The following is a 24,509-nucleotide window of genomic DNA, read 5'->3' as shown; positions in this document are numbered from 1 at the left end:
TGCCTCCCCCAAAACTCCGGGCCTTGACAAGCCTGAGTGCGGGGCCGGGGTCGGGGAGGGGGAATTTGGGAGAAACAGGCCCAGTCAGAGGCGTCCCTAAAGCCTGAGCTAGGGGTCCCGGAGGTGGCTCGGGCCAGGCATGGGCCGCTGGAAGGTCCTGGGATCCCCCGAAGGGCCCCGCTCCAGCTCTGACTCCCGGAGTCTCCTTCACTCACCATCGCAGCCGCCATCTTGGATCCACGTGTCGCCGTAATGACGTCAGCGGAAGTGGTGTTTCCCTGGTTACGGAGTTTAACTCCGCTGGGTGCTGCCTGGCTTCAGTCACTCCTGTAGTCGTGGTCAGCAAAGGGGCGAGAAGAGTTAGCTGCTAGTCGGCAGCCTGGTCTGGGCAGTGTGGTCCCTGATTAGGTGACGAGCGGATGGTGTAACTATGGGAGCCATATTAACTCCTGGCAGGGACTGCTCCTCCCCCCCCACCCCACTGTATGGTGGGTAATGGAGGTGTGCGTAAACGCGTCAGCTCTCTGGACGCCATATTTGCTATTGGCGTTGCCAGGGTTACCTGAGGCCTTGATTTGGTGCGTGGGATTGGTACCAGGGCTCCCATAGAAACCTAACTCCCGGAATCATTTGTAATTAAATATCTAGTTATTTGCTTGACTATTTTATATCCTCTCTAATAGATTGTAATCCCTATGAGGGTAGGATCCTGTCTTTTATTTAACTTTACTCTGTCTTATTCTCATTTGCAAAATAGGTAAGGAATTATAATAGGTTTATGATGAGGATTCAATGACGTTACATAGCGTGTATTCAATAAATAATTGTCTTATATACTTATGTATACTTCTTTGGGTAGATGGTAGGTGCCCAGTACAATACACTACTTATCAAAGGAATGTATGAAAAGCAGCGTATTTAGTGGAGGAAGATATCTGTGAATGTGGACTACACCATGGTCTGGTTAGCTAAAAGTGTGACTGAAGTAAATCTTCCTAAGCCTCAATTTACAATATTTGGAAAGGGACTCAAAGAGTCATGGTGTTAAAATTGGGAGAGACCAGAAAGTTCATTTATTCCATGTATCCCCGTAAAGTGGATACAGTACCAGTGCTACCAGTAACTGTTTCAAAAGGTTGTTAAAAGAATAATGATGATTAAAAAAAATCAGTACTTACTGGGCATTTGCTGTGTGCCACAGTCCTTAGCATTATGCCAAAGCCATTCGTAAGACTTTCATCTAGTCCTATCTCTTCGCAGGGGACAGTTGAACTCTGACCCCCACCTATGGGTGCCAATGTAGTGGACTGTCCACAAAGATGGCCGCCAACAAGTCTTCCCATCTTTGGGTGATCACGCTGTTTCCTCTATCAGGAGGTAGACTATTTCTCTTTCCTTTGAATCTGGCTGGTCATGTTACTTGCTTTGACCAAAGAATGTGGTACAACTGACTCTGCTAGTTCTGGACTAAGCCATAAGAGGCTTGGTGGCTTCTGCTTCTACTGTCTTCCACTCTCTGGCTACCCCGTGGGAGAATCACATGGAGAGGGAGGGAGGCCCAACCAACTCCTCAAGATATTCTAGAAACTCCAGCTGAGTACTACACATGTAAATGAAGTCATCTTGGACATTCCAACCCAAGCTGAACTGCCAGCTGAATGCAGCCACATGAATATCCTCATTAACATCATATGGAACAGAAAAACTGCCCAGCCGAGCCCAGTTGTTTAAGATTTTGGAGTGGTTTCCCATGCTGCAGTAGATAATTGAAACACACATCTGTTAACTCTTAGGATTCACAAAACCATCCTGAAGAATAGCAGAACAGTTATCATCCCCAAGGGTGCGGAAAGATTGATAACCTAGGAGAGATTTGCCTGGAGTCACATAGCTAGTAAGCCATAGATCCCAAACTTGCAATCAGTTCTTCTGGTGATTGAATCCTGGATGCTTCCTACGATTTCTAGACACATGAAGAGGGATGACTGATAAGGAGCAAAACTCCATGAATGACCTATCATTCCTCAGTATTTCTATTTCTATTATTCCTTGTATTTTCTATTTCCCTGGAAGGCTTTCATATCTCAATCTCTTTCAGTAACATACACCAGAATCCTAGAGCTAGACTGCCCAGGTTCAGATCCTATCTCCACCGCCCAATAGCTCCGTGACAAGGACACATTTCTTCTTGAAAACGTTTTATTGTGGTAAAATTTATATCATATAAAATTTACCATTTTAATCACTTTTAGGTGTACAGTTCAGTGGTATCAACTACATTAATGATATTGTGCAGCCATCACCACCATCCATCTCCAGAACCTTTTCATCATCCCAAACTGAAACTCTGTGCCCATTAAAACTAACTCCCCATTAAGGCTACCCCCAACCCTTGGTAACAACTAGTCTGTTTTGTGTCTCTATGAATTTGCCTATTCTAGATACCTCATATAAATGGAATCATGCAATATTTGTCCTTTTGTATATGGTTTATTTCATTTAGCATAATGTCCTCAGGTTTCATCTATGTTGTACCATGTATCAGAATTTCCTTCTTTTTAAGTCATTTGGGTTGTTTGCACATTTTGGCTATTGTGAATAATGCTTCTGTGAACATTGGTATACAAGTAATCTGTTCCAGTCCCTGCTTTCAATGCTTTGAGTATATATGAAGAAATGAAATTGCTGAATCATGTGGTAATTCTATGTTTAACTTTTTGAGGAACTACCATACTGTTTTCCACAGTCACTGCACCATTTTAAAATCCCACCAGCAATGCGCAAGGGTTCCAATTTCTCCACATCCTCATCACCACTTGATATTTTCTGTTATTTTTAATAATAACCATCCTAATGGAAGTGAAGATGGGCAAGTTTCTTAACCTCTCTAAACTTTGACTTCCTCATAAAAGACCTTACTTCATATGATGGTTATATGTACTGAATAAGTTAATATATGTCAAAAGCTTAGAATAGTGTCTGTCACACGGTAAGTGCAATATATGTGTTTGCTGTTATTGTTTTGTGGTCAGCAGGGTGGGCCTTCTCATCTAGAATGATGAAGAGGCTAAGATAAAGAGAATTAAGGAAACTGGACAAGTAACCTGATGAATTAGAAGGGGTCTAAGGCCAGACTAAAATCCATTAAGTTGTGTCCATGCCTCTGCTGTACAACCAGACAGACAAAACCAAGCCCAAATCAAAGGGCTCTTATAGTAACACCAGGGCATGTAGTTCCCGGTACCTGCAGAAATGCTTCTCCAAGGAGAATGGGAAGGTAGAGCTGGGGTTTAGGGCAAATCTGATCCTCAGGTATCTCCAAGGAGATACCTGTGTTCTTTTCACATTTATTTCAGTTATTTGTTGTTAAATAACCCACTATAAAACTCAGTGGCTCAAAACAACAATAATTTATTATTTCTCTTGACTCTGTGAGTTGGCAGTCTGGGCCATTCTGATAGTCTTACCTGGGATCTCTCACGTATTTTTAGCAGATGGTTCAGCTGGGGCTGTAGGGTGCATGGTGGCTTCTTATGCCTGAGTGTTTGGTGCTGGCTGTCAGCAAGGCCTCTCTCTCCATGCGGGCGCTCATCCTCAAGGACGGTCTCAGGTTCATGGCGGTGAGTGAAAGTTGCAAGGCCTCCTAAGGTCTAAGCTTCAGAACTCCCACAGCATCAGTTCTGCCATATTCTATGGGTCAAAAAAAGTCACAAGGTCAGTCCAGAGTCAGAGTGGGAAGAGACCACACAAGGGCATGAATTCAGGGGGGTATGATTTGTTGAGGTCATTTTGTAACAATCCACTGTGCCATCCTTCCTTCACACCCCCACCCCCTGTCCATGAGGCCTCTCTGGAAGCCTTCTATGTGGCTTCCTACTGCTTGCTATCCCTGTCACCTCTAATCTTGATTCTTCACTTAACAGGCATTGTGATAACATAAAATCTCAAGTCCTCACCATGGCCTACAAGGTCCTGCGTGATCAAGTTTGTCTTCTACCATTTGCCCCGTCATTCACTGGGCTCCAGCCACATAGATATCCCTGGCCCTGCTTATCTGCACCTCAGGACCTTTGCACTTGAAGTTCCTTCTGTCCAGAATACTCTTCTCTCAGCATTTTGTTTTGTTAGCTCCTTCTCATGTTTGGGTCTCAGCTCAGCTATCACCTTCTCAGAGATGTGTTCCCTGGCCACATATAGATACAGATATAACTTGGTCATTTGTTATTGTCTATCTCCCATCAAAACCTGGACTGGATTTATGTTGTTACCAACTGTGTTCCTATTAAGTATGTGCTCAAAAATTTTTTTGCATGTTTACATTAGGAATTGATCTCAAGCCTCAGTGTATCAGTTGGGAAAAGATCCAGCTATAAAGAAGAACCATCCCCCCTCCCACCAAAATAATAGTGGCTTAACAAGTTGGAAGCTTACTTTCCTCTGTCTTAGCTTGGTTTCCCTAGAAGCCAATTCTGAGACAAGGATTCAAGTCAAAGTAGTTTATTGGAGAGGTGAAGGGACACCAGAAGGCAATGATGTACAAGAGCTGGCTTATACTGTTTGCAAGTGCCAATAGTTAAATTTTTTGGAATTTTGTAAGCCAATTGTTGGCTGTAGGCATTATTGAAAATTAAGTTATGTAAATTTTAAATTAAATAAATGATATTAAAATAAAAAATATGAAACTCTACCACTTAATCATTTTACTATATTTTACTATTATCTATGCTCTTGTGCTCGCTTCGGCAGCACATATACTAATATTATCTATGCTCTTGAGGTTGTTCATACCTATTTTATCTGTATGATAGAAATATTATGAAATGGTGTACTACTGCACATCTTTCCCCCATTCTGAGCTCAGTAGCATTGAATTGGTAGCAGAGCCAGCTTATCCATTAATGCAGTAGGCACATATACAAGGCCCACTCCACTTTTAGAGGCCATGAAAAGAAATTAATTTCTTTATTTTTTAAAAAGATTTTGACAGAGAGAGAGAGAGAGCACAAGCAGGGGGAGCAGCAGGCAGAGGGAGAGGGAGAAGCAGGCTCCCCACTGAGCAGAAAGCCCAAATGCAGGGCTCAATCCCAGGACCCTGGATCATGCCTGAGCTGAAAGCAGATGCTTAACTGACTGAGCCACCCAGGTGCCCCAAAATCAATTTCTTTTAAAATCAGAAGGAAAACATGAATTTTGGGGTTGGAGGGAAAGTTTTTTTTTTGAAAGTTTTAATATGTACTATTATTATATATAAATAAGTAATTTATATATTAAATATGTAGATATTGAAATAAAAAAATACACACACACACACACACAAAAGTGCCTAAGGCTTGTGAAAGTCATAATGCAGTTCTGGTTGGTTGGTAGCTTGAAATTGGCAATGGTGGGAATATTTATACCACCCCAAATCAGCAAATGCTACAAATCAGAGCTTGAATATTTATTTTGCTAGCAAACATTTTCTGTAAAGGGCCAGGTAGTAAAATATGTTAGGCTTTGTAGATTGTGTGATTGTGTCATAATTCTCAACCCTGCCTTGCAGTACAAAAGCCACTACAGACAACAAATAATGGGTGTCGCTGTGTTCCAATAAAACATAGTCTAGTCTGCCCTAGTTTCCCATGCCCTGGTCTAGACTTAGCATGCTAAAGAAAAAGCCAGTAGTGCAGATTCAACGTTAAGTGTGTTGTATCTGTAGCTGTTACACACAAAAATGTGACAGTATTTGAAACTCTTACCTGAGTTAGGAAAAAAGTTGGTCATGTCCTTGACTAATGACTGAAGTTCCAGTGTACATCTTCATTATTTCATTTTCATTTTATTCATGAATATAAATAAAACTATCAACCCACAGTCATGTCAGAGCTATACTTGGAGAGGGTATGTTGTCAAGCAAGTTACCTCTGTGAGTAACTGAAGTGTAATCCTATGGGAAAACTCTAGAAAACAACCCCAAACACACACCTCACAGTTATCCCACTAAAAGAGCAAGGGAGCTGGGATATTTATACACCAACTTCCAAAAGTCGTTAGTGAGGATTTATCCAAGAGAAGGTTAATTTCTCAGCACTTGACCTTCTGAGAACACTGGCAGCTGAGGCTTTCTGCAGCGTTAGGAAAAGAGCCCTTAGACTCACAGTGGTGGAATTAATGGCAGCTAAAAAAATCTAGCCCACTTTAAGGGATACTGACAGTGCATTCCACACTCTCTGAAGTAAAAGTCTGGAAGACCCTTCTAGTTGCTGTGCTGGCTGTGCTTAAAATATTGTCAGATATCTAGGCCCCATCTGGCTTTGCCATCCCTAGAGTTAATTCATGTTCCTCAGGGTCCAATATGATAGCTAGAGCTCCAGCCTTCACATGCACATTCTAGGCACCAAGATAGAGGAAGAGATGAAAAATAAGGAGCAAAGTGTCCACATCAGTTGTCTTTTAAGGGAGGATATTGAAAGATGTTTTAACACACTTCCACTTACAACCCATTGTTCAGAACTTAATCACCTGGCCTCACTTAGCTGCAAGAGGGAGTGGGAAGTGCAGCCTTCATTCTGGGTAGTCACACACCCCCTGATAAAAATATTGTTTCTCTGGAAGAAGGAGGAATGTGGAAATGGCGACAACTAGCAGTCATTGCCAACTCCCAAAAGGGAAGAGATGCAAATGGAATGCAAATTGATATAACCTTATGTCAAAATATACTGTGATGAGGATAGACACATATCAAAACTGAGGACCCAGGTCAGGGAATAAGGAGGTAGTTTTACTGCAATTCACAAGGGAAAAATGAAACAAATCCTTTCCCTATATTTAGACTCAAAGCCACAGCTGGATACTAGATTACAGCAAGTCATTGATACTTAGAGTGGAGGCACCTTATTTGTGCCTTCCTTTGCCACCTTCCAGGGGAGGAGTGCATCAGTTTTCTCAAAGTATTGGTGGCACAAAATTTATCTCCATGTTTTTGTTTGCTTTTTTATTTAACAGACTTTATTTTTTTAGAGAAGTTTTAGGTTTACAGAAGGATGAATAGAAAACACAAAATTACCAAAATTACCGTTATACCCTCTCATCCAGTTCCCAGTTTCCTCTATTATTAACATGTTGCCTTAGTGTGCTACATATGTTACAGTTGATGAGCCTATTATCATTATTAACCTAAGTCCTTGGTTCACATGAGGATTCACTCTTTGTGTCGTACACTGAGTTTTGACAGATTTATCTACCATTAAGAGTATCATACAAAATAGCTTCACTACCATAAAAATCCCCTATATTCCATTCTATTCATCTCTCCCTCTCTGCCAAACCCCTGGCAACCACCAATCTTTTTATTATCTCTGCAATTTTGACTTTTCTAGAATGTTCTAGAGCTGGAATCCTACAACCTTTTCAGGTTGGTTTCTTTTACTCAGCTATGTGCATGTAGGTTTCTTCCATGTCTTGATAGCTTGTTTCTTTTGACCACTGAACAATATTCCATCGTATGGATATACCATAGTTTGTTGATGGACATCTTGGTTGCTTTCAAATTTTGACAATTATAAGTAAAGCTGCTACAAACATTAGTGTGTATGTTTTTATGTGGAAAAAGTTTTCTTTTTTTTTCTTCTTTTTAAAAAATATTTATTTACTCATGAGAGACACACAGAGAGAGGCAGAGACACAGGCAGAAGAAGAAGCAGGCTTCATGCAGGGAGCCCGACATGGGACTCGATCCCGGGTCTCCAGGACCACGCCCTGGGCTGAAGGCAGACGCTAAACCACTGAGCCATCCAGGCTGCCTCTGGACAAAAGTTTTCAACCTGCTTGAGTAAATATCAAGGAGTACAATTACTGGATTGTGTGGTAAGACTATATTTAGTTGTGTAAGAAACTATCAAATGTCTTCCAGAGTGGCTGTACCATTTTGCATTCTTGCCAGCAATGAATGAGTTCTTGTTGCTCCATGTCCTTGTCAGCTTTTGGTGTTGTCAGTGTTTGGATTTTGGCCATTCTGAGTAGTGTGCAGTGGTATCTCATTGTTATTTTAATTTGTATTTCTCTAATGATATATAATGTTGAGCATCTTTTCATATGCTTATTTGCCTTCGGCATATCTTCTTTTGTGAGGTGTCTGTTCACGTCTTGGACTATGTCTTTAGTGGGTTGTTTGTTTTCTTATTCTTGGCTTTTAAGGGTTCTTTGTATATTTGGGATATTGGTCTTTTATTAGATATATTTTGCAAATATTTTCTCCCAGATTGAAGGTTTTCTTTTCATTTTCTTAACAGTATCTTTCTCAGAGCAGAGTTTTTAATTTTAGTAAAGTCTGATTTATCAATATTTTCTTTCATGGATTGTGCTTTGGTGTTGTATCTGTCCTCATGTTTTAATCTATCTTTCCTGTGGCCCGAGGGATAAATCACAGCACAGGACAGTGTAAACTAAAAGAGCAAGAGGATGGGAATTGACTCCTGGTCTTTTCCGTGTAGCAAAAGGCTCCCTCGTATGGATTACTGAACAATGTACCACAAATCATGAGTGGAAATTCCTACTGTAGGAGCCTGAGCTCTGCTTTCAGATACCCAAAGACACATCCCAAATGAGAAAGCAGGAGAGAAATTCAGTTACCAACTAGGTACGTTGAAACACTGCTAGCTTCATTTTACACTGCTTATACTCAGTTCCTCTGTGCTTCTCAGAGGTACAGAACCAATTCAGTATAGGGTTTCAGGAGACCCTGGCAGGTGCTGAGATGTAAATTCTTCAGGGGATGCAATAATATAGAAAGGAATCCTCTCACTGTCCACCTCTTCCCATAATTCCCCTTACAACAAAAGCTAATGCTTTCAGCTGAGAAGATATGAAAGAAGGGCTCACTGCCTCCTTGTCTTCTCTGCTTTCTTCCCATATCTCCTCCTCTACTGAGAGCTTCCCATGCAAGTTACCAGATACCTCTCAGCAGCCACATCTCTAGACCCTGGTATTCCTACAATGGTGGGTACCATCTTAATAACCATGATGGCTGCTTGGGCATGGGAAATGCCCAGACTGTGGACAGCCCTGCAGCCCTTGGGGGGACCCAGACTAACTAGCTCATGTATCAGTGTGGGTTGTCAGGAAAATCAGAGCCCCAATCATGAAAAAATCATTCCTATAATTTTGGCAAACTCAAGCTCTTTGGAGATAAAACCCCACTGGCATCCCAGTGCCAGTGTGATAGGCAGAATAATGCCCCTCCTCCTTGCCCACGATGTCACTGTCCTAATCCTTGGAACCTATGAATGTGTTGCCTTACGTAGCAAAAGAGGCTTTGTAGATGTGATTAAGGATTTTGAAATGGAAACGTTAGTCTGGATTATCGAGGTGGGCCCAATGTACCAACAGGTGTCCTTACAAGAGAAATAGGGAGGCAGTAGACAGACTCAAAGTGGGAGATGTGATGTCAAGCAGTTTGGAGTGATGAGTGTAAGAGAAGAATGAGTCAGGGAACATATCAGCCTGTAGAAGCCGGAAAAGACAAGGAAGTGAATTCTCCCCTAGAGGCTCCAAATGCACATAGCCCTGCTAAACCCATTTCAGACATCTGACCTCTGGAACTGTAAGGTAATGAATTTGTATTTTAAGCCACCAAGTTTGTGGTCATATGTTACAGAAGCCATAGGAAATGAACACATACAGGGACTATTTTGGGGCAGTTAGAAACCTTGGGAGACTTAGACCCCATTTCTCTTCATACTACCGGTTTTTGGAAGGGTCCCTTTCCCCTTTCTGACTCATCATCCAGCAAAAGGCGAATAGATATTCAGGAACTGGCAGGACAAGACAAGCCGATCTGTCAGTAAAGGCTTTAGCATTCATATCTTTTATTTAAATATTTATTTCATTATTTTTAAAAGTTTTCCATCCAAAGCACAGCTGTAACTGGAATCCAGCTGTCCTAGGCAATAGAAATATCAACTTGGGGTCTCCTGAGGATGGCGGATTATAGATTGCTAGAGTCAAAAAGAGATTGTCCAGTTCAACCCACCCACTTGACAGACGAGGAACTGTGGACTGGAACGAGGTGGGGTGTCTGGGGATGGGAAGGGTGAGCAGGTACCAGACAGATGGCATCAGCTGGGTACCTGGCCCCGCCCTGGTTCCTCCCATCATGGCTGCTGTTGGTACTGGCTCTCAGTGGCTGTGTAGAAGTCCTCCAGCACACTCTGGATATATTCAAAGGTGGGCCGCTCCTCAGGGCGGTTCTTCCAGCAGCGTGTCATAATGTTGTAGAGCTCCTCAGGGCAGTGCTCTGGTCGAGGCATCCGGTATCCGCGCTCCAGTGCCCGGATCACCTCAGGGTTTGACATCCCTGAGAAGGAGCCGTGGAATTAAAAAGGGAAGGATTGGGACAGGGAAACCCCAGGTGCCTCTCCAGCAACCATCACTTCCCACCTCCCCAGGGAGCTGAGCCCTTCCCACTATGAAAGCCAGGAACCCCGTCCCAGACTCTCCTACTAGGGCAGGAGCATGGCACCCAGTTTGGACCAATGAGAGCTGAGAAGCATTCTCCCAGGAGACTGCCAGGAAAAGTGTTCCTCCCTTGGAAGATACACCCTTCTTCTTTCCTACGACACTGAGAGACAACATGATCTTTGGAGCTGCGCAGCCTCCCAGGGAAGACCATCACAGACAAGCTAACCTAGAGTCCTGAGTGCTGTTGAGTGCCTGAAGCAGCCAGTCACCAATGCCAGACTCCTTGTCACGGAGACCAATCACTTGCCTATTGTTTCCACCACTCTTTATTATTTTGTTACTTATGGCCTAATGCTTCCTAATGGATATAGGTTCCATAACCCATTGCCTGGTTTTTACTGATGTACTCTCAAGACAAAACAGGAAGTCTATCTCAATGTCACTCTGTGAGTGGGACTATTTCCTTGTTCCATTGAAGTTTATGTGAGATATCCTTAAGAACAGTCTTCTAGGGTGACAGGCATTAAGGAGGGCAAGTGATGGGACGCCTGGGTGACTCAGTGGTTCAGTGTCTGCCTTTGGCTCAGCGCATGATCCTGGGGTCCTGGGATCAAGTCCTGCATCGGGCTCCCAATAGGGAGCCTGCTTCTCCCTCTACCTATGTCTCTGTCTCTGTCTCTCTCTCTCTCTGTATATCTCTCATGAATAAATAAAATCTTAAAAAAAAAAGGAGGACAAGTGATGAGATGAGCACTGGATGTTATACTATAATGTTGGCAAATCGAATTTAAATTAAAACATTAAAAATAAACACATGCACACATCTACATGTCTATGATGCCCAATTTTCTATTAACAGTCTAGAGATCCAAACTCATATATCCAAGTGCTTCCCTGAACATCTTTACTTGGATCTTTACAAGTCACCTCAATTTTAACAGGGCCAAAACAGAACTCTTGAATTTCTACCCCCAGACCATCACCCACCTGGCTGCTCAATTAAAACCAAGAGGATCAACCTTGATTCTTCTCTCTCTTTCTCTCTCTCTCACCTTCCATATCACCAAGTCACATTTTTACTTATTTTGAAACATAGTATCAATCCATCCACTTACCTCTGTCTCCATCACTTCTTCCTGTCCCACTGCTGCGACTGCTACCTTCTCCCCCAGCCCCCAATCCACTCCCATGCTGAATGAACCAAAGCTTCACTTAAAGATGGAAATCAGATGATGCCACTTCCCCTCCCATGGCTTCCATACACTTAGACTAACATCCACAGTCCACACTCTTCACCATGACCATGGGCCCTACAGATCTGGCCCCTGATGACCTCCTCGTTTACCATCTGCTCTCATTCCTTGTCTCCAGCTACCAGGCTTCCTTGCTTTTTCTTCAGGCACACTTCAAGGCCAAAGAGCTAGCAGTGCCTTCTACCTGGGATCTTTTCCCTAGTTCTTCACTAAGCTGTCTTTCAACTCAAATAGGACCTGCTCTGACAGGAGCGGGGAGCACCATAGGTGCTCCATTCACTCCCTCTCACACGCCCTGCTTCATTTTCTACTCAGCAGTGATCTCCAGTTGAGAATGTGTATGCATGTTCCTCCAGGCTAGAATGTGCTCATCTCACTATATCCTCCATGCATAACACACAGGAGAAATCTGATAATAATGATGAATGAACCAACTATCTATGCCTTTTATTTCTAATCTTCACAACCACTTCTGCAAAGTAGATAGCATTACCCATATTTTTAAAGGTGAAGACGCTAGGGTAGGAGAAGTGAAGTGAATTTCTCAAAGTGTGATTGTTGATGGGGCAAGATTCAAATTCAGGATGGTTTATATACAAAGTCAAGGATCTGCCTTTCTCCTTCTCCCCAGTGTTCTGGCTATAGATACCCAAGAGACATCTCAACCAGAAAGGAACAGAGAATAACATTATTTATGGAGTCTCAGGCAATCTACATACACATTGGGTATATCTTTGTACCTACATGGTCTACTCAGCATAGGGTGTTGCCCATAGGCATGGCAATAAATTCATCCATTCAACAAGTAGTTATTAAGCACCCACCATGTGCCAAGCACAGAGGTGGGCAGTGCACATATACTAGTGAGGAATATAGACATGATTCCTGGCCTCATAGAGCTCAGTGTCCTGTGGGAAAAATATTAAACAAATACTACTTATCAATTGCAATGAATGCTATGAATGAGACTGTATGGGGTCTTATGAATGAGAAGCGGGGGATGTATGATACTTTAGATGACTGCCTGGTGGGGTACAGAATGAGATGAAGCTGGAGAAATAGGCAGGGGCTGGATCATCCAGGACCTGCAGGCCATAATTAGAAGTTTGAGATTATGTCCCAATTATGGTGGGAGACCATTAAAGAGAGGTAGAGAAGGGACAAGATCTGTTTCACAATCCTAGAAGGATCCTTCTGGCCTCAGGAGAGAATGGCCTATGGGGGAGAAGGGAGAAAGCAGGGAGACTGCATAGGAGGCCACCACACCATCAAGGTTGGAGATGATATCGGCCTGAATGAGAGTGGAGGCAGTGGAATTAGAAGTAAGCCTGTATTTTGGAGTCAAGTGGCCAGAACCTTGGGATTGTTTCGATGTAGTAAGGGGTGAGAGAAAAGGAAGGGCCAAGCAAGCCCCCAGATTTTCAGCTTAAGAAACCCGGTGGGGGAGCCTGGGTGGCTCAGTTGGTTAAGCATCTGCCGTCAGCTCAGGTCATGATCCCAGGATCCTGGGATGGAGCCCCGCATAAGGCTCCCTGCTCAGTGGGGAGCCTGATTCTCCCTCCCTCTTTCTCTCTGATGCTCCTCTCTGCTCTCTCTCTCTGTCAAATAAATAAATAAAATCTTAAAATAAAAAAAAGAAACTAAGTGGATGGTGGTACCTTTAACTGAGATGGGGCAGGTGTGGGGTGGTTGAGGGCAAGGATCAAGAACTGTCTGAATGGACACACTGACAACAGAAGAGACCCAGGTTGGACCATGGAAGCAGCTACCAGCTGATGCCCCCTTCACTACCTGGGTAAGGGATCCGGCCGTAGGTGACGATCTCCATCAGCAGAACACCAAAGGACCAGACATCTGACTTGATGGTGAAAGAGCCAAAGTTGATAGCTTCAGGAGCTGTCCACTTGATGGGGAACTTGGCCCCTGTGGGGTTGGACAGGGCAGAGTCAGGAAGAGTCTGGGAACAGTCAGGCCTGGGTGTCTGCTAGGGTGAGGGAATAGATAGGACAGGGGCACAGCTGCTAACATTTGTCCTCAATCTGGTCTCCACAGAAGCAAGGGGTGTGTGTCTGAGGACAGGTGTCTAGTGTGGAGAGGAGTGGGCAGAGGGGTGCGTGCTGGGGGAGCTGACACTCCGTGCCACCTGGTTGATTCAGCCGATACCCCAGCGAACTACAGATTCTGAAGAGTAGAGTCCTTGAGGACTCATATAAATGGAATCATACAATATGCAGTCTTTGTCACTTAACATGATGTTCTGAAAGTTTTTCCACGGTCAGCACGTAGCTCAGTACTTCACCCCTTTCTTGTGGCCGAACAATATGCTCTTGTTTCTTCCACTTTTTTGGCTGTTATGAATCATTGCTATTCATACAAGAGTTTGCCTGTTTCTGAATTTTATAAAAGTGGAGCTGTCCAGCATCTGCTTTTTGGGGAGTCTGATCTCTTTCATTTCAATATTCTGTCCGTGAGAGCCAACCATTTTGTTACATGGGGCATTGGTTTGTAATTTTTCATTGCTGCGTCACATTATATTGCATGAATGCACCACAATTTATATATCTGTTCCACTACTCATGGATATTTGGATTCTTCCCGGTTTTTGTCTATTATGCATAAAGTTGCTCTCACCCTTAATTTCAACATGTGCTTGGCGAACTCGGTCTAGAATTGATCAGAGTCTATGGGCCAGGACACTCTATCCAGAAGGAATCCATCAAGCTTAATAACACACAGCTAATATGGAGACAGACACATATCTTAACTGTCAACTCTCACAACTCATCCAGGTGGGTCCTCTGGGTCCCCTGGCAGTGCTCCCTACCTTCCCGAGCGGTGTATTCGTTGTCCTCGATGACACGCGCCAGGCCAAAGTCTGCAATCTTACACACCAGGGACGCAGAGACCAGGATGTTGGCGGCTCGGAGGTCTCGGTGAATGTAGTTCCTCTGCTCAATGAAGGCCATGCCTTCTGCAATCTCCCCCCCAAACAGAGACACCCTCATTTTCACATCTGGCTCAGCCCAAGATGGGTCCCACCCAAGAATACAAGAGGAGCATCCAAGTTTGAGAAAACAGGAAAATGTGTGTGCCAGCTTTCCCTTTCTTGTGGAAGGATCCTGCTGTCATTTCTCTATCCCCTCATCTAGGCTGGGGGGAATCTCAGGTCCTAGGCTCTTTAGGGGCTACTCTGAGGTTCCAAGACTTCCAGATACTACTTTGAGGAAAAAACAATGGCATGATTTCCTCAGGACCTAGACACACACACACACACACACACACACACACCAGAACACTATAAGATACTCTCATTCCCAACCCTCTTTCTGGGGGACGACCTAGGTTAACATCATATTCTGCTGTATCTCTTGTACTTCCTTCATCCTCAAGCCTGGGTAGGGAAAATTCATTTATTCATTCAACAAATATCTACTGAGTGCCTCATGGGTGCCAGACATATTATTTAAACAGGTGGTGAGCCAAGCAAGGCTCCTACAAGAAGTAGTAAATGCCATCAAGGATAAACCAGGATAGCAGGACATGAAGTGTAGAGGGCTGTTTTGGATTGAGTGGTCAGGGAAGGCTGCATTGAGGAGGTAAAATTTTAGCAAAGATCTGAGTGGTGATAATAATAAATGTATCAAATAAGAGCATTCCTGGCAGAGAGAACATCACGTGCAAAGGCCCGGAGGTAGGAATGAGTTTGGGTGTTCATGGAACAGGTGGCTGAGCAGAAGTTGGCCTAGGGAGATGGGGGCTAAGGTGAGGGAGGGGAGCTGAGGTTAAGAGGGAGGCTTCTGATTGTGATGAACCTTCTAGATTTGGAGAGGAGGTTGAAGGGATAGTATTCTGAGCACAATGGGAAGATGGTAGAAGTCCTTGAGCAGGAGTGTTGACATGGTCTGATGTATTTGAATGTCATCATGGCTGCTGAATGAATAATAGACTGTGTGGAGAATTCTTATTCACAAGGGGTGCCTGGAAGCCTCTGATGGAAAGATGTGGGGTATTTCCTTAGGGACCTTTTTCAAGGACTTGTTCATTAACCCTCATAAAGAGGCTTATAATTAACACCCAGACATCCAGAAAACAGCACTTATGGTTTACGAACTGGCCTTCGAGCTCCTCGAGACAGACGTTATCACAATCTCTGTTTTACCGAGGAGGTGTGGGGGGGGGGGGGGACACTTTTTCCAGATCATCCCACCAGGAAAATTCCCAATGTCAGACTCCAACCAGTCTGCGAATTTTCAGGCTTTCTGCCTCATGTTGCCTCTAATTACTGCAGAACTCCAATGCTCTGGAGCTGGGTGCACCCCACCGGGGTGGCGGGGGGGGTGGGGGGTGGGGAGTAGGGGGTAGGGTGGAGCCTGGTAAGACAAACCAAACACAAGGCTGCTCAAGGTGACAGGCGGGTGGTGCACTTGCGAGACGTGGCCAGCAGGGGGCACCCAATAGCTACCGGAACGGAGGTGTGAGGCTTCAGACTTTCTAACAAAAACTGGAGACTGATTTTGCTTTTGGAGTCGCAAGCCAGGGCGGAGAAGAGAGGTCTGGCCTGGGCAGGGGAGGGCGAAGGGCAGGGCGATTTAGCAGGCGTCCTCAAAGAGAGCAGCTAACAAGGGTATAATGTTAGTGGCAGACACTGTAGCTTAGTCATTTGTTACAAGATGATACCTGAGCTTAAAGAGCATTTGCTCTGCGCTTTGGGGGAGGTACTGTTGCTGTCAGCCATCCCAGGAGAGTCATCTACAGGCAAGAAGGCTGAATCCTAGAGAAATAACCGGTCCAAGTGGAGACCAGGAGTGGAACCCCGGCAGCCCCGCTCACAGTCTGTGCCCTGATCCATCACTCTACCTGGAGCTTTGGCCTTGGATTTGGCAGAGCAGGCACTAATGCTGCTGGTTTCCACTTTTTTAGTACCCGTGGGCAGATATTCACGTTATTGATTCTCGCAGGCCCTCAGTGGGGTAGGTGGGGTTAACCCAATTCAGGAGACTGCAGAGGATAATGCCCAAGTAGCTCTGGAGCTGGACCTGGGCTCTGGCTGAACTACTTCACTCCTCTGTACCTTACTTTTCTTCTCTGTAAAATGAGGACAACAATAGAACCTGCTTCTGAGGGGTCATGTGAAGATTAATCCTCTAAACCTACATCAAAGGTGTAGAACACTGGCACATAAGTATTCACTTCAGTCATGGCTATTAACGCTCCCTGTTGAAGAAGGTGGCATTCAGAGAGGTTAAGCAACTTGCTCAAAGCTACACAGGCGGAGCTGGGATCAAAACCAAAACTCGATGTGACTCCTGAGCCCCTACACTTTCACAGCGTTGCTTCTCAAGGGCTTGTTACCTGAATGGATGATGGAGAGGTTCACTGGGCTCAGGGGTTGGTCTGAGAACTAGGGTTTGATGAAGTGGTGACATTTCATGACCAGCGAGCAGGCTGCCATGATGTTGGGCATTAAAACTTGGGTTTGAAAAAAAAAACGAAACAAAACTTGGGTTTCCTTCTGATGGTATCAGGGAACCACAGAATCAGAGCTGGAAGGGCCTCATGGGGGCTCTTCAAACTGAATCCTGCTGATACCTCAGGGTTTCCGGGGGAGTATGGGGGGCAAAGCAAAAAGCACTCTCTTCAATCAGAGCAGCTGTTTTGACCTAAATTTTAAAATATTCAGCTACTGTGTAAGATTTCATTTGACCAACAGAGTTATGGCTTTATAAAAGACTTTTGAACTTGAAAAGCACAAATGTGGTCTAATTTCCTCATTTGACAAATGAAGACACCAAAGCCCACACAGCACGTGGGTGACAGGACTGGGGCATATTCTACTGCACCACCTGCCTCTCTCAGACTGGAGGTTAAGCTCTGGTCCCCAGGTTGCCTTCTTGGTCTCCCTGGGCCCTCTGCTCCGGGACATACAGGGGCCAGGAACTTCTTTCCCTCCCTTGGCTTCTGTCTTCCCCTCTGTGAAGCAGGGAGAATGGCCTTGCCCAGCCTGACTCTCCCCCAACAACATTTCTGCCAGTTTGATGGTTATAATTTAGTTACAGGCCAGGCTATTGTTTCCCTAGGGATGTGGCCCATTCAAGTGAAAATGTCTTGATTTCCATATGCCTCTGGCATTTCAGATTCCAAAATTTAAAGCCTTTTTTAAATACCACTGGACATTCCCTCCTTCTCCTGGGATTTGCATACTCAAATGAGTTCTGCATTAGGGATCTCTAGAAGGCACCGCCTTAGGCCGTTTCCCTTAACACCCTCTTGGCTGCAAACTACACCCCTCTTATCTATGCCAGCCCCAGGTACCAGCTGCCCAGGCTCAGTTCTTTTGCTTTTCCCCATGGGTTTTGCACTGGCTGTTTCTTCCATCTAGAATATCCTCCTCTCTCCAATTCAGCTGCCTAACTTCCACTCATCCTTCAGGGTTCAGCCCAGAAGCCAGTTCCTCTGGGAAGCCTTCTTGGGTTGCTCCTGGACCAGGCTGAACACTCCAGCCATGTCCTCCCACAGCATCCCTTTCTTCTCCTGTTTTCCCACAGAGAGGAGAGGATGAGAGAGGACAGATGCGAAAAGCACTCAAGCCGGGGGTAAGAGGAGCTGAAGAGAGTGAGAGGAAGATGAGAGAGAAAATGGGATTTTAAGAAGTGTTCCTGGGGTTTGTATACATTATTTATTTTGCTGGATACTGCATCCTTCAACACTGAGCCGGGACCACTTGCATAATGGGTGTCTTGGAGATTCAGTTGTCTAATGTCTATAAACTCTGGGAGGACAGAAATACTCTCCATTTCATTCACCGCTGGATCCCCTGACATCAACACAGTAATTTAGGCAAACTACTTCACCTCACTGGGCCTCAGTTTCCTCATCTATACTCAACTTCTTTTCGATGCCTTACTTTCCTATTCTGTAAAACGGGATGACAATTTCCTACCTGTGGGTGGACTGTTACATTGGTGACCCCCAATGGACTGTGCCTCCTGAGACTCATGCCCTTGTGCAGCCTCCTCCCACACTGACCTGGGGCTGGGCCATGGGCCATACTTTGGCCAATGAAACTAGCAAACATGATGGGAGCAGAAGATTCACAAGTACTTGCACATTAGGGCTTAGCCCCTGGGAACCCTCCCTCTTGGAACCTAGCTACCATGCTATAAAGAAGCTCTGGCTGGGGATCCCTGGGTGGCGCAGCGGTTTAGCGCCTGCCTTTGGCCCAGGGCGCGATCCTGGAGACCCGGGATCGAATCCCACGTCGGGCTCCCGGTGCATGGAGCCTGCTTCTCCCTCTGCCTATGTCTCTGCCTCTCTCTCTCTCTCTCTCTCTCTCTCTCTCTGTGACTATCATAGATAAATTAAAAAAAAAAAAAGCTCTGGCTGGACTACTGAGTGATGAGGAGCCACAGGAGAGACACCCCATGGGATGAGCCACCGTGTTGGACATTCTAACCCAGGCAAGCTCTCAACAGAATGCATCCACACGAGTGACCTCAGTCTCATCACGTGGAGCAGAAGAGCCACCCAACCAACCCCAGTCAACACACAACATACAAGAAATAATACACTGCTGTTGTTTTAAGCTACTAAGCTTTGGAGGAATCTGTTACATAAGAATAAATAACAAAGGGGCATCTGGGTGGCTCAGTCAGTTAAACATCTGCCTTCAGCTCAGGTTGTGATCCCAGAGTCCTGGGATAGAGTCTGCTTCTCCTCTCCCTCTGCCCTCCCCTCCTTGTGTGCATGCTCTCTCAAATCAATAAATAAAATCTTAAAAAAAAAAAAAAAAAGAATAGATAATAAAAATCCCACTGTCTAGGGGATCCCTGGGTGGCGCAGCAGTTTGGCGCCTGCCTTTGGCCCAGGGCGCGATCCTGGAGACCCGGGATCGAATCCCACATCAGGCTCCCGGTGCATGGAGCCTGCTTCTCCCTCTGCCTGTGTCTCTGCCTCTCTCTCTCTCTCTCTGTGACTATCATAAATAAATAAATTAAAAAAAAAATTTTTTTTAAAAATCCCACTGTCTAAAGTTGATGTGAGGACCAAATGAGTTAATATCTGCAAGACACATACAAAAAAGTGGACATTTGACTCTTGAACAATGTAAGGGCTAGGGGTGCCAACCCCTGCACAGCGAAAAACCCACATATAACTTCTGATTCCCCCAAAACTTAACTACTAATACCCTAATGCTGATGAGAAGCCTCACCAATACCATAAGCAATTGATAAATATGTGTTTCGTATGTTATATGTATTACACTCCATATCCTTACCATAAAGTCAGCTAGAGAGGAGATGTTATTAAGGAAATCATAAGAAAGAGAACATACATTTAGAGTACTGTACTCTGTTCATAAAAAAAAAATCTGCTTATAGGTGGACCCATCACAGTCCTAACTCACGTTGTTTGAGGGTCAACTGTACACTCATATGGAGTGCTAAGCGCATGTTAGCTGTTACTGCTGGCACTATTATAGTGCCTGTCCAATAAACATGTGTTAAATAAATCATTGAATTCCTGTCCCCTCCCCACTGACATCCTCCTGTAGACTCTCACCTGGGCTGAGAAGTCAATGAGTTTTGGCAATGGCTGCTTGCTGCCCTCTGAACTTTTCAGGAAATCCAGCAGGCTTCCTATGGGGAGATGAGAAGCAACACATACTGCTCACACTGCTTTGGTCTATGGTTAAAATTGTTCAGAGTAATGGATTTTTTTAAGATTAATTAATTAATTAAATAATTAATCCATTCATGAGAGACACAGAGAGGCAGAGACACAGGCAGAGGGAGAAGCAGGCTCCATGCGGGGAGCCTAATGTGGGACTCGATCCGGGGACCCGGGGATCATGACCTGAGCAGATGCTCAACGACTGAGCCACCCAGGTGTCCCCATAGTAATTTTTTTTTCATAGTAATGTATTTAAATAAAAGTCTTTGGGACGCCTGGGTGGCTCAGCAGTTGAGCATCTGCCTTTGGTTCAGGGAGTGATCCTGGAGTCCTGGAATCAAGTCCCACATCGGACTCCCTGCATGGAGCCTGCTTCTCCCTCTGCCTATGTCTCTGTCTCTCTCTGTGTGTCTCTCATGAATAAATAAATAAAATCTTAAAAACTAAAATAAGTAGGGACGCCTGAGTGTCTCAGCGGTTGAGCACCTGCCTTTGACTCGGCGTGATCCCGGATTCCCGGGTGTGATTCCCACGTTGGGCCCCTTGCATGGAGCCTGCCTCTCCCTCTGCCTGTGTCTCTGCCTCTCTTTCTGTGTCTCTCATGAATAAATAAATAGAATATTTTTTTAAATAAGTAAGTAAATAAATAAATAAAAGTCTTTATTTACCAGTCCTAGTGTTTGTGAACTAGAATTTGAGTGTTTTAAAAATGACTTGGTGATTACTAGATAGGGGGTAATCACAATTTCTTTGACCGAGATCACTTTCTAAGTCTGGATGGCTGACTGGGGCCGTGCTTTCACAGCGCTGGAAGAACTGTGTATTTAGAACACCGAAAGCGTTTTTGAGATTTCAGAATTGCACCAAATGAGGTTGTGTGAGATGTTTGTGTTCATCAAAAAATGGGCAAGGATTGAAGATGGATGTGAAGTGGTGGCCAAAAAAAAAATCCCTTGGAAACCTTGGATTGTGGGCTGGCAGGGTGGGGGAAGCTCAAAACAAATGCTTTGCCAACTCTTAATTCCAGGGCATGGGTCTACCCCAGGAAGACAGCTTGTGAGGCAGGAAGCTGCCCCAAGCTTTGAAGGCTTATCGTGAGCCCATAGGCCTCTTCTACCTTCACCCAGTGGGGTTCTGGCCCCATTGCCCTCTCTTGTAATCCCATGAGCTCCCCTTCCCCTGGCATCCCCTTTATGGTTTCACCCCGTTAACCAGGAGGGCTGGGCCATTGCTTGTGAAGGCCCAAGTACTCAAGTTCAGTGGGTACTTGCTAGAAGGGCCCCTGGCCAGACTGAGGCATCTGGAGGGCAAGAACCATGTCAGGGTCACCTTTGAGTCTGCAGGTGACTAGTATGAGCCACAGCCCGCCCTCAGCCCCCAGAGTGCAGCACCTTTGGCCATGAACTCAGTGATGATGTAGATGGGTTCCTCTGTGACTACCGCGTGCAGCTTCACCAGCTTGTCATGCTGCAGAGTCTTCATCAGGTTGGCCTCTGCCAGGAAGGCCTCCACAGACATGCTCCCTGGCTTCATCGTCTTCACGGCCACCTTGGTGTGCTTGTTGTAGGTGGCTGGAACAGGAGAGGGGACAGGTGGTCAGAACCCTCTGCTCCTTCCCCCAGCCCTGGAAGGCCCAGCCACAGACCTGCTTCCTCTGGGACACCTTCCCTGCTCCTCTCAGCCCTCAGAGAGGGAAAAGGAGATGCAGGCTTCGGCCTTGGAAAGATGTAGGTCAGAAGTCTGGTTCACCACTTCCTAGCTCTGTGCCCTTGGGCAAGTCACTTAACTTCTCTGAACTGTGATTTCCTCATCTGCAAAGTGGAAATGATCAGCACTGCCTTTCCAGAAACTATTGTAGGAATTAAAGAATAAACTCAAAACATCACTCAGATTGTTACCTGCGTGCACACACATGCACACACACACCACCTTTGTTTGTCACTTACTGATATACACACATACCATCTCTGCTTAAAATATTTTAATCTTAACACTGCCCTCAATGAAATGACCAGTCTCACCATGGTCCACAAGGCCCTGTAGGATTTGGCCTCACCCACCTTGCCAGCCTCATCCACCAAACTCCCCCTTGCCTTTTGTGCACCAGTCAGCCTGCCTATTAATCAATCTCAAGCACCCAGATCCTGCTCCTAGCACAGGGACTCAACCCAACCCACCCCTGGTTCATCTTGTTGCTCTTGTAAATCTCTTAATTATTTTTGCTTCCATTTTTGCCTTGGCTGCCAGGAAACTTAAATCTAGATTTGGGGTCTTCCTGTAGTGAGAAGCTAAGGCCTAATATAATATAATATAATTATATAATATTTTTACATAATATATAATTATTTACATAATTATATAATATTTTTGGTTTTCCAACCTTATCACTCAGATCCATTTTGCATGCTTCACTATACTTTCTTTGCCACATTCTCTTATTCAATGCTTGGCACACAGCAAGGTCTTGGTAAATGTAGTTGAAACGAGTGGATTTTAAACAGATTTTTTCTGGCTGAATTGTTTGCATCTCTGTAAATTGTCTTCGCTCCCATGTGAAACATGGTGGAATGCATCAGGCCCTGGGCCAGGCACTGCATCTCCCCCACATTCTGCAAAGCAGGCATCATTGTTCTCAAGTTATTAGGAGCAGGACAGCAGGGATGGCCCGTGCCTTTTGGGTACCCCACAATGCCCTAGCATGGTCCTGGGTACATGACGGGTGCTCAGAGCTGCTTACTCATCTGTTGCCAACATCAACTTGCCTGGAAATCTCCAAACTACATTTCCCTACTCTTAGTTTTCTTCATCCTAAGAGGTCTCTGATTATCTCAACCAAACTGGTGGGCCACCCCAGCTCCATACAAGGGAGAAGGAGCAGATCCCTCACCCAGGACTCCTCCTTCCCAGAAGGAAGATCTGGAGCCCAACAAGCCTGGCCTCAAAGGCAAATCAGTGTTTGCATAGCAGGACAATGTGATTACTATCAGAGGAATTGCTCCTTTATGGTTATTCAAATCTCCCCTTCTACCCTGGGTGGCATCCCCACTTTGCCTCAGGCTGTTCCTGAAAGCAAAGACCTCCCTCATCCCATCCTCCCACCACCCTCTGGCCCTGGGTCCTTACCCATCCACACTTCCCCAAACTGCCCAGCTCCGAGTTTCTTCTCCAGCTTGAGAGATTCCCGGGGGATCTCCCAGGCATCTTTCTCCCATGGCTTCTGGGGCTTGGAGGACACGCAGGGCACTGTCAGCTTCTGGCAGAGTCCATCACTCCCCTCTGGAACAGAGCTCCTGGTCAGTCGAGGGCAGCCAACCAGAGGCTTCCTCTCGGAGGCCTCCCTGCCCCGTCCACTGCCCGGGGCCAATGTTCCAATGGATTGCCACCACTGGGGACAAGAGCACAGAGCATGATGACATGCCACCTCAACCCTCCTGCTCAATAGGCCTAAGACTTCAGGAAAATCAAAGCAACTCTTTGGGGTGGGTCAGGAAGAGCTCAGCAGGCTCCAGAGGCTGCAGCACACCTCACCCTTCACTAGGATTCCGGGGAGACAGGTCCCCACCCTAGTTATGATGCATCCTGGGCAGGACTCACTCTTGTAGTGGGCCACCAGCTCCTGCAGGCTATTGAAGGTGCTCCGTGGGGAGATGTAGAAGCCTCCGCTGTCCAGGGTCCGGATCTTGTAATGTTTCACCGAGTCCCTGTGCTGGGGGTCGTAGTCTCGCACAGACAAAGAGTAGCTTCCTGTAATGGCCGGAGGGAAACCCCTCAGTTGTGGGATCTCAGAGCCCTGCCACCTCATGTCAGCATCCTGACACCTGCTCCTGGCACCCCTGAAAGGCCCCTGCTGGCACCGTGTGAGCCCCCAGGCAGCGGGGACAGGGTAATAGTGGGTTGTGGAGTCCGGCTGTCCGGGCTCTCGTCCAGCCTCCTCCATGTCCAGCTGTGAGGCTCTGAACTAGTGATTCTGTCACCACTTTGTGCCTCGACTTCCTTATCTGTATGATGGGCTTGGTCAGCATATCTCCGTATCTCCTCACATTACCTGATGATTAAAAGAAGTAATGCTCTAAAGCACTCAGAGTGTGAACACTCAAGCAAATGTTGGCCTCAATCAGCGTCTTCATTATCTCGATCTATCTATCATCT

At 45.5% G+C, this 24,509-nt stretch overlaps 2 protein-coding genes across 5 annotated transcripts in view; both read right to left on the bottom strand.

Moving 5' to 3' along the window:
• The window catches only part of TM9SF4 (transmembrane 9 superfamily member 4), a 51,420-nt gene extending 50,110 nt beyond the window's left edge, over positions 1-1,310 (bottom strand). Inside the window, exons 1-2 of one of the 2 annotated variants that reach the window (XM_072800520.1) lie at positions 1,179-1,310; positions 216-327 (exon numbers count right to left, since the gene is read on the bottom strand). In XM_072800520.1, coding sequence (XP_072656621.1) covers positions 216-230 — 15 coding nt within the window. In that variant the 5' untranslated portion in view covers positions 231-327; positions 1,179-1,310. Of the gene's footprint in view, positions 1-215; positions 458-1,178 lie in introns of those variants that run through there. The other variant, XM_072800519.1, reaches the window with a different exon arrangement.
• Positions 1,311-9,828: 8,518 nt separating this feature from the next.
• Positions 9,829-24,509, bottom strand: part of HCK (HCK proto-oncogene, Src family tyrosine kinase) — a 40,230-nt gene continuing 25,549 nt past the window's right edge. Inside the window, exons 7-13 of one of the 3 annotated variants that reach the window (XM_072800516.1) lie at positions 23,955-24,104; positions 23,484-23,636; positions 21,752-21,931; positions 20,250-20,326; positions 14,515-14,668; positions 13,482-13,613; positions 9,829-10,333 (exon numbers count right to left, since the gene is read on the bottom strand). In XM_072800516.1, the coding sequence (XP_072656617.1) occupies positions 10,131-10,333; positions 13,482-13,613; positions 14,515-14,668; positions 20,250-20,326; positions 21,752-21,931; positions 23,484-23,636; positions 23,955-24,104 (1,049 nt within the window). In that variant the 3' untranslated portion in view covers positions 9,829-10,130. The remainder of the gene's footprint in view (positions 10,334-13,481; positions 13,614-14,514; positions 14,669-20,249; positions 20,327-21,751; positions 21,932-23,483; positions 23,637-23,954; positions 24,105-24,509) is intronic. The other 2 variants (XM_072800518.1, XM_072800517.1) reach the window with 2 other exon arrangements.

This window comes from Canis lupus, chromosome 26 (assembly GCF_048164855.1).
Source record: "Canis lupus baileyi chromosome 26, mCanLup2.hap1, whole genome shotgun sequence".
Classification (NCBI taxonomy): domain Eukaryota; kingdom Metazoa; phylum Chordata; class Mammalia; order Carnivora; family Canidae; genus Canis; species Canis lupus.
The sequence above is the reverse complement of the archived record's forward strand: the minus strand, read 5'-3'. Positions and strand labels throughout refer to the sequence as shown.